This window comes from Bolinopsis microptera, chromosome 3, assembly GCF_026151205.1.
Source record: "Bolinopsis microptera isolate Bmic1 chromosome 3, MBARI_Bmic_1.0, whole genome shotgun sequence".
In the NCBI taxonomy this organism is placed as follows: Eukaryota; Metazoa; Ctenophora; class Tentaculata; order Lobata; family Bolinopsidae; genus Bolinopsis; species Bolinopsis microptera.
The window spans coordinates 12,727,300-12,737,748 of NC_087074.1; the positions used below are offsets into that span (position 1 = coordinate 12,727,300).

General features: G+C 39.9%; 1 protein-coding gene across 1 annotated transcript; it reads left to right on the forward strand.

Annotated features, from left to right (window-relative positions):
* Positions 1 to 72: 72 nt before the first annotated feature.
* LOC134813501 (T-complex protein 1 subunit alpha-like) lies at positions 73 to 6,858 on the forward strand. The gene is made up of 3 exons (XM_063821304.1): positions 73 to 250; positions 4,999 to 5,219; positions 5,413 to 6,858. Exons 1-3 carry the CDS (start codon positions 101 to 103, stop codon positions 6,707 to 6,709), a joined length of 1,668 nt encoding a protein of 555 aa, XP_063677374.1. The 5' UTR covers positions 73 to 100; the 3' UTR covers positions 6,710 to 6,858.
* The last annotated feature ends 3,591 nt before the right edge of the window (positions 6,859 to 10,449 follow it).

A 10,449-nucleotide genomic window follows, 5' to 3' on the forward strand; every position in this document is an offset into this window, starting at 1 on the left:
TAAAGCAGATATGATGATTTTTAGAGTAAGCAGATATGATGATTTTTTTCTTGATCATCTCTTGAATTAAACAGTAACCATCCAGTAGGAAGTCAGCACCATGACCACCACACAAAGCATTTCATTATTCGGAGAGCGTGAGAAGGGAGAGTCTGTTCGAACCCAGAACATGACCGCTGCCGTCGCTATCGCTAACATCGTCAAAAGCTCTCTGGGACCTGTTGGTCTCGATAAAATGCTGGTCGATGAGGTTTGTAATATTCTGCTGACCTAATCTCATGTACTACTGTATACTGTATATATAATACAGTACTAACTATATTTTGATGTTATGTTACACGTATGAATAAGAAGCTTTATTTTATCCTGTGTATGGTTTGCAGCACAGATGTTTGGCTATAATGAACTCAGCCCTAAACTTAGTATTCAGATTGTGTAATTTATAAGTAAAGATTTAAAAGCACGCACAAAATGTCACTTACCTTTTAATAATGATAAATTGCACTGAAATTTGTGTTTGTAAATTTCTGTTATTATTTAGTCCTGAACCAGTACTTTGGTACCAACCGAGATGGTTGTGTATATACGATATTTATTGTCCACGTAAACTGTGCATTTGACATTACTCGACTCTAAACTCTTCTAGTTGCTATGGTAATATTTGCAAAGTTATATTGGGCTGTTTCATAGTTTGCATCAATGTCTTGAAGTGTGTCGCTTAACTGGCCGAACAAATTGTCATCTGGCCCAACAAGTTGTCGATTGTCATAATTCACGGATCCCAGTGGAAGTGTAGTTTAACAGCGGATATGTGAATATTGTGCACTATACTGACTGCACTTCTCACACATCACAATTAACTTAATCTTAAATTAGCACTTTATGAATTTGATATTATATCTCTCTAGACCTGTGTTAAGGGAGTAGGGGGTATTTTTGAAATTCCTCTCGATATCGATTTTATAAGTGTTTCTATTAGAGGGGAGTGATATCTATCTGCTGCTTTTGGTCCTATAGAAAAATTTGTTCCTAGCCAGGAGGTGACCGGGATTGGCAATTTTCAGCTATCCCGGTCCCGGTCAACCGGGTCAAGTCAAATTTTTCGTCGCGGTCCCGGTCCCGGTCAAATGCTGATTTATGATCCCGGTCCCGGTTAATTCAGGATTCTTGGTCCCAGTCCCGGTCCCGGTCAATCACTCAAATTTGCCGGTATTTTGACCGGGATATTTTACATAATTTCATTCACTGTGATTTTAAGTTTTTACTTTCATTCATTGTGAATTTCATCTTTAAACAACCTCTGAGCCAAATAAAACAATGTTTAAAATTGCTAAACAAGTTTACTAGTTTAGGTAACTAATATCGTTACATAACTCATAAGTGCAAACTAACATCAAGTTTTCAACTCGGGCTACGCCCAATTGTCAATTGGAATTGGAGAATGAAACTGTTGAATAATTTGAGGGATCATTGATCGAGGAATGAGGAATGAGGGTGAACTTGAGTAATCAGTACATGAACATTATTGGTGTAGTACATTAGGCCCATGCCCCATATTGACGGTTTTTTTTTCAATTATAATGTTAATGAAAGTTGCAGCTTTCAATATGAGAATACCAGTTTTGGTCCCGGTCATCCCGGTCATCCCGGTCAAATCCTGGTCATCCCGGTCAAATCCCGGTCATCCCGGTAAAATTGGATTGTTGGTCCCGGTCCCGGTCCCGGTAAGATAGAAATCCCAGAAATTATTGGTCCCGGTCCCGGTCACGGTAAATTGATAATCTCAGTCCCGGTCCCGGTCAAGTCACATTTTGTATCCCGGTCCCGGTCCCGGTCAGGCCTAAAATCATGTCCCGGTCACCTCCTGTTCCTAGCCGAAGTTATTGCCGGTCAAAGGTCAGCGCTCATGAGTAATTGTATTGTGTGAGCTGTTTTAAATTGTGCGTACCGAAAATCGAGTCTAAAAATCCATCTTCTTCTACAGTTTTTGAGCAATCACCCTAAAACGTTCAGGACATTTTGTCAAATTTCTGTCCGACCAGAATCTTCTAAATGATCCTTAGAACATATCTTGAAAGTTTCACGGTGATAGCTCATAAGGGTCACGAAATCCTCTCCGAACCTCCACGTGGTGTGGCCTGGTTGGTACTAACGGGTGGTGTGCTCTCTTGTTGAGTACAAAGGTTGGGCCTTGCCAACTCAAAGTTCCCATAGGAACCAGGAAGTCAACACTAACAGCTACCAAGCACCAGGAAATTTCTCTTTCAGATATCAGGTTACAAGATAGTACACACACAAATGACGATACATTGGACACAGATACCTAGCTCTAAGAGCTACTAAATCACCAGGAAATTCTCTTTCAGCTTTCAGGTCCCATCGAAGTCACCCACCACAGAGCTAGGGATTCCAATTCGCTCATCCTGACTACAAGGACACACTGATATTGAGTAGTCCTGGCACTTCTCCCTCCAGTAACCACTTTTCAGGTCTTTTCAGTTAAAACAGCTAATGCGTAAGGGCTGACACACGCTAGACACAGGCTCGTGATAAGACAGAATTAGGGATTTAAACTCTGACTACGAGGACACACTGATAGCGAGAATTCCTGACACTTCTTCCTCCAGTAACCACTTTTCAGGGGACCGGGTTAGCTTTGCCACACTCTTCATTGAAGTGTGACTGGACGCTCTACAATCATCTAGTAGCAGCAGAGTTTGACTGACACCCTTACTGGTTCTATTCAGTTTCTACAGCGGAAGATCTCAACACTCGAAAACAGTTCATCTCGGACATCCTGCAGAGCTGCTTTTTCACAGCCTGCCCCATTACACGGGGAACCCTTAGATCTACAGTACCCTGGTGGCGAGCATAGCTCACTAAAGCATAGTGGACCTCTTTAGTTCTGAGACGCAAAGCTAACCGGATCAGGAATAAACATCAATGCAATGCTTAGGGGATGCAAATAGAACATACAATGTTTATCGAATGCATTACTCAATCTTTTGATTCATTTTTTTAGCTCGACGTTACATGGTAACATTTCAGGACTGACATTCCTCCTTCAGGTTAATTGAGGAAATCATACCCGCTATTTGCGTTATACATGGCAAGTATCTGGACTTATGATAACTTAGGATCTCCATCAATCATAAATTCCTCTCAGATTCCCAGGCTGCATTTAAAGCGCTTAACAGCACCAGTTTTAACTCCAGGTTCGTTCTGAACATCTCAGACCAACTCACTAGGTATTCACATCGAGTAGGACTTCGTTCCAGGACATTAAGGAGTATACGGTAAAGAACTAGCGGAAGAATTCGCAAGGGACGATCAATCCAACAACATCCCCATAGGACCAGAACCCTTCCTCCCAAATAGGCCACACTCAGTGACAAAGGAACATTCCACTTGTGATGTTCCTCCACAAATTAAATACAGGAACTTTTATTTTTCTGGAACTCACATCAGATGGCTAACATGGTCGCTTTCAGAATAGGTCACAGCCCACTAGTTTATTTTCAGAACGTGGCAAACAACGTCAACTTCAAGACGCAAGATTGCGAACACTTTTCAGGAGAAGCAGCAACATCCCAGCACCTCCTCTACAAGTGCATCCAGATCATGACGTTCAGAATGAGAATAATTGGTAAACTCTACCTTAACACCAGTAAACTACATCATATCTTCAAATTTGTGGAACAGTCGACAAGACTGGATAGGGAAAACTCTTTTGGGTAACCTCCTTGGATTCTTCACCAGGAACTTTCGCTAAATCCCATACTAGGAACTCAACCTAGGCCCATCTCCGCATAGAGACATATCTCCCAGGCTTTGACCTTGCTCGGAAGTCCCTTGTCTACCGCAGAAGTACTACAACGGAAGTGGGTTTGCTCTGAGACAGGTAGTGACAGCTTCAAGACTCCAGGGGTCTGTTGCATTGATATTTATTATTTTATGATTTCGTATATACCCCAGGTCAATATCATTACATATTTCGCATATTAATATACGACATATTTCGAAGGAAAACCACGACATAATAACAAAATTATTGTTAAATTTTGTTACAAATTAATTTAATTTCAGAAATAGTTGATTACAGAATTCCTTTTTAAAAAAATTTTCGAAAAAATTTCTTGAAAAAATTTTGCGAATATTTTGATATTTTCATGACATCCGAAATCATGACATCCGAAATCTTGACATCATGTCATGATTTACAAATATCTGAGAAAGTTCACGCATATTTTTACCTGTATTTTACAGGCAAAACTTGACATGAAAAACGTCCCCGCATATTTGATAAGATGAGCGCATATTTGACATGGATCTAAATATCTGACGGGGGATATCATATAAAAAATATCCTTGTGTTTGAAAAATTATATCAAAAAAGTTAAGAATTTTTTAATAAATTTTTCTAGGACTCGCCTGTAGCAGGCTTTGTCCCCCTGGATCGGGCTCTGCCAATTTGGATCATTGTGGGGCCCAAAAATGCCGCATCGGGTGATAAAAACCATGACATATTTCACCCAGATATAATAATATACGACATATTTTTAATGATATTGACCTGGGGTATATACTTTGGGAGTCCTGGCGTGCAGCTAGCAGGAGTTGCATTCTGTGGGCACGGTGAGAAGGCCTCCATCTTAACGTAAGAGGCCAGAAACCGTTGACCAGAACAGAGAGAGAGAGAGATAGCTCATAAACTGTACAGAAGAAGATGGATTTTTAGACTCGATTTTCGGTACGCACGATTGCAAATCGATCGCGTAATAAAATTGCACATGAGCGCTGACCTTTTACCGGCGATAGCTTCGGCCAGGACCAAAAGTAGCAGATAGATCTCACTCCCCTCTAATAGAAACAATTATAAAATCAATTTCGAGAGAAATTTGAAAAAGACCCCCCGGCCCCCTTAACTGTTGTCACCAGTAGCAGCTGGAACCAATTCGTACTGAATTAACCACCATGTTGTAACACACTGTGCCTCAGGTGGGTGATGTGACAGTAACCAATGACGGAGCTACTATCCTCAAGTTACTCGAGGTTGAGCACCCAGCTGCCAAGGTGCTGTGCGAGTTGGCACAGCTCCAGGATGAGGAGGTTGGTGACGGAACCACCAGTGTTGTCATCATTGCTGCTGAGCTTCTTCGTGCTGCAAACGAGCTCATCAAAATGAAAGTTCATCCTACCACTATCATCAACGGATACAAGTTAGTTTTTACTGGTTCCAGATAATATGTTTATTGTGGCTATTGTATGTTTTTAAGTGGAGTAAAAGTTCCAATAAGTTAAATAAATCATGTGATAAAAACATTTTAGTTGTAAACCCTCTAGCTTAAATTCCAATCTCAAAGTTCCCACCGAAAGTGAATCAGCTGAGTTAATAAAACTTGTTACTTTCAGGTTGGCCTGTAAAGAGTCTGTAAAGTTTATCCAAGATAACTTGTCAGTACCCGCTGCCGATCTCGGAAAGAACTGCCTCGCTAACGTTGCTAAAACCTCCATGTCCTCCAAGATTATCGGTTCTGATAAGGACTTCTTCTCCAACATAGTCGTACAGTGCGCTGAACTGATCAGGTTCACTAACACTAGAGGAGAACAGAAGTGTCCCATCAAGACCATTAATATCCTGAAAGCTCATGGTAAATCCGTCAGAGAGAGTCAGATGATCAAAGGATACGCTCTCAACTGTACTGTGGCTTCTCAGCTGATGCCTAAGTCTATAAAGAATGCCAAGATTGCCTGTATTGATTTCAGCCTCCAGAAATCTAAGATGAAGTTAGGAGTGCAGGTAGTTGTTGACGATCCTGAGAAGTTGGATGCCATCAGACAAAGGGAATCTGACATCACAAAGGAGAAAATACAACTTATCCTGAATTCTGGAGCTAATGTGATCCTGACAACAGGAGGTATTGATGACATGTGTCTGAAATACTTCGTAGATGCTGGTGCATTGGCTGTCAGAAGGTGCAAGAAAGAGGATCTGAAGAGAATTGCACGAGCCACCGGTGCCGCACTCGTTGCTTCCCTCTCAAATCTGGAAGGTGAAGAGTCATTCGAGCCATCATTCCTTGGTGCTGCGGATGAGATCTGCCAGACTAGAATCTGCGATGACGAGCTGATTATCATCAAGGGAACCAAAGCTAAACCAGCAGCTTCCATCATCCTACGTGGAGCCAACGACATCTACGTGGACGAGATGGACAGATCCGTCCACGATTCCCTGTGTGCCGTCAAGAGAGTTATCGAATCCAAGGCAGTCGTACCAGGTGGTGGCTGTGTGGAGGCAGCTCTTTCTATCTACTTGGAAAACTTCGCCACTTCTCTGGGCTCCAGAGAACAGCTTGCTATTGCTGAGTTCGCACAAGCTATGCTTGTTATCCCTAAGACCTTGGTTGTCAACGCCGCTAAAGATTCGACAGAGCTCGTTGCTAAGCTGCGTGCTTTCCACAATGCATCTCAGACGATTGAAGCTAAGAGAGCGTTCAAGTGGATCGGACTGGATCTGGAGAACGGAAAGTGCAGAGATAACAAAGATGCAGGAGTACTGGAGCCAGCTATGAGCAAAATTAAGAGCTTGAAGTTTGCTACGGAGGCTGCAATTACAATCCTCAGAATTGATGATATGATCAAGATCTACCAGCCCAGCAAAGAAGATCCAAACTCGTACGCAAATGCTGTCAGAGAAGGACGAATGTAAACTAACTCTTAGTTTTTTATTAGCTTGTGGGCTTTTATGTTCGACATCTTTTTGTACAGTTTTTTTCAAGCACGCAGGTCATGTTATTATATCTATTTGATTATTCTATTAATTTATAGAAAGTATTTTGTCGCTTTGACCTTCGTAAACTAACGAATAATCTCTTTCTCCAACTTAAAGTATAAGGATATCTGTGGCAATCTTTGGCATCACAAATCCTCAATTTGCTTTTACCGTTGAGTAAAATGCTCAAAAGTCCACCGAATTTGAAACACGCAAGAACATTCTGTTATTGAAAGCACGTTTTTCAGCATTCGCAAAGTTGATCTTGTGCGTGCGCGGCGCGATTTCTAACGGTTAGATTCTTCTCGAAGTAATATAGCAACAGCTTTCGTATGCATCTTACTATCTGCGAATAACTCTGAGCGTTCACTATGATTGAAACGTATTACGTATACATTGTCTATGAGCTTTTGAAGACTGGCTAGCAACCATTTTAAGTCAACATCTCGATTTCGTCTTGCCCATGACCTCAACATCTGTGGAATATGACAGTTAGTTCCGCCTCAATCCGACTAGGCTTGATAATTTAATACTGTAGTTCTAATACCTTGGTCAGTTATCAGTTTATTATCCCTGTCCTATACAAATGGCGAACTAATTTTACAGCGAGTTCTGTATTTAATGTCAAAGAAACTATATGGGTCATGATGTAAGATGTTGTTGATAATACGTAATCACCCTCGATGGTAAAATTCTCGATGGCTAGGTCTTGAAAAATATTTATGATCAGAGTGACATGAATTGTGGAAAAAAGTAGTTTCCAGGAAAACTTTACAAGTGTTTCGGCCCGAGTCATTCTCAAATTACTTACATTGAAAGGCAGACTCCCCGCTTCCGAACTCGTATTGCATATGGGAGGCCTGCCCTCTGAGATCGCAGGGGGAGCCTCGACTCCAAGATCGTACATCGAGGGTGAGGTGGGGACTTCGAAATCGAGGTAGAAAACATGAAAACTTAATAAATTTCGGAAATGTTTTTACTGGATTGTTTTCAGTTTGAAAGACAAAACGTTTAGTACCAAATTTAAGATATTTGAAAAACAAATGTTTTCACAAATTTAACAATTTTTATATAGGAGGGACCTTTTGTTGGAAAATTGTTGAGGTCGAAATAGGATAAAAATTGACATACGTTGCATGCCACTTTTCGAGCGCGCCGCCGAAGGCGGAAAAAGGACATAATCAATAATATTCTGATATTTGGGGTACGAAACATGTATCAAGATACGAAAACATGTATCAAGATAAAAAGGCAAAAAATTTCCTTTAGGTGTTCGAAATGATATTTAGATTTTAAATGAATATTTGATTTAAATTATTTCGTCCTTCTAGCTTTTGTACAAAATTGGGTCTTGATAATACCAAATACGGTTGATTAGGGACAAGGGAGGGGGTAAAAATTGCTAAAATATTGATAACGTTATATGTGAACGACCACTAATAGTAATAGTAATGTCTAAAGAAAACTGAAAAGGTCATGCCTCCTTTCTTGCCGGCTTCTGGCATGCATTTTATACCCCGAATATTTTATTCCGCTTCCACCGTAGGTTTAGGCATTAAGTGGACGGGATGATACACAAATCGGAGTCAGGAGTGCGGAGATAAAAATACCTAGAACTGAGAACTTAGAATTCTGGAAAAATTAGACTGAAAAAATATACGGTTGACCGCGTACACCCCGATTATGCGAAGGATTGACATCGTCAATTAAATTTAATAATTGGTGGAAAATGTAGTGTCTGTACCGGTCTGTATTACTATTATAGTAATAGTAATACTATACTAGCGGTGCTGCGGTGTACAAATATACATTATAAATGATGTTAATGGTTAAAATAAAAATAACCAATACTAATAGCGCATCATCACCATTTATCGTCTCCGGCAGGGTTTTCGGCAACACGGGTCCGTATCACAGTGCTGGCAAGCTCGACCGTTGCATTTATTGTGGGTATACTTTGTTCCCCATTTACTATTATACCCCCTTTACTATTATACCCCTTTTACTATTATACCCCCTTTGGTACACGTTACAAGCCTCTTTTGTGCACGCGAAGCGTGCACTCCGGCCGGAGGCGGCGGCCGAAGGCAGGAGTTTTCCGGCAGGAGTTTTCCAGGCATTAAGACTCATCGGAAGTCGTTCAGCAGATTTATTTTTAGTTCAAAACATTCTAATTTGATGTCAAAGATGACAGGAATAAAAAATAGTTATGTTCAGATTTTTAAGAAATTTGCATAAAATACTCGCCAGCACAGGCTTATTATACGAAATTCGGTAAAAACCCAAAATCGCCATATTCAGGTGCCCTAAAAACCATGTTAAAATTGAGTTAGAGATCTGAAATTTTTCAGGGCGTCTAGGCGTTGACCAAATTGACTGCAAAAAAAGTTTCAGGTTTCAGGAGCATCGGGAAATGGGTTTTCTAGAACCCCTGTTTTACGACAGATTGTCGGGACATATACATACAGATTGAGATATACATATATATTCAGGGATAGACGCTTTGCCAGTCAATTGTAGCCTGTATTTAAGTGTCCATAGATTCAAAAGTATAAAAGATACAGCCATTTCCGACCACAGGTCTTGCAAATAATTGTTTACACTTTAGTTTACATTGTATACAAATTTATTTGACGTCATAAACACCCCTTGATGACGTCGTCAAGTTAACCGTTTTTAAAACTTGATTTTTGACAAAGTAATAACTTTTAAAATTAATTTTAACCCATTAAGGAGTAATTTTATTCAAAATCTGAGGAAATTTTTATCTCAGATAATTGTTCAAGCATTCTGAAAATCTACCGGAAAGTTTTTCTAGCTTGCTCCTTCATAAAGATATTTGTCATTGAAGTTTGTGCTTTTTTGAAGAATTATTTTATAAAAACGTCAATTTTGCGATTTAGTATTCTTTGGTGTTGGGCCATGCCTTGGGTTGTGGAGCTCAGTTCTGCTTCCTATAGGTATAAATTGTGCATTAGGCTAGTTTTAAAGTTGAAAATCGAAAAGTTGCACACGTGGGGACACGCCCAAATTGATAGAAAATTGCTAAAATCACTGAAAATTGCTGTTTTCGTCATTTTCTGTCAACTTTAGAGTGCCGTTGTGATTACAGTTCTTCTTGAAATACTTTGAAACTTTGCATGCTTATCAAGCTGTATATAAAACAATTACATGCAAAAATTTACGGCGATTCAATATTGGATGCGCATGCAACGTCCGCTCAAAGTTTGCACGTGCGAAAGGTGAGAATTTTGCTCATTCGTGATTTCCAACAAATTCTGCTTTGCCACGACAGTTTAATGTCATTATATATGAATTTAATGTCAACTTGAATGAGTATTAAGTGGTATATTCAGTCAGTGATCGACCGATATGCTTACCTAAACACAAGGAAATGTTTTTAAAGGAAAAATTTCGAAATCGTTGAAACTTCCTCCTTATTATGATTATAATGAAGATATCAGTTTATATTTCGACTTTATAAAGTACCCTGACATTATAATCAAAAAGAGATGATATTTTACCAAAACCCATAATCATGGGTAGAGTGGCAGTGGACCGCTGCCAGTGTCTCTCTTTCCCAAACAAAAGGAAATGATATTAATTTGATTGACCGTTCTCAAATGCAAAATGATACCGATCAGAATGAAATCGGTCGCTCGCTTTTCCCATTCATT

Coding starts and splice junctions, on each gene's coding strand:
- LOC134813501 (XM_063821304.1), top strand. CDS start 101: ATGACCACCACACAAAGCATTTCATTATTCGGAGAGCGTGAGAAGGGA. Junction 251..4,998: donor ATAAAATGCTGGTCGATGAG/GTTTGTAATATT, acceptor ACTGTGCCTCAG/GTGGGTGATGTGACAGTAAC. Junction 5,220..5,412: donor ACTATCATCAACGGATACAA/GTTAGTTTTTAC, acceptor TGTTACTTTCAG/GTTGGCCTGTAAAGAGTCTG.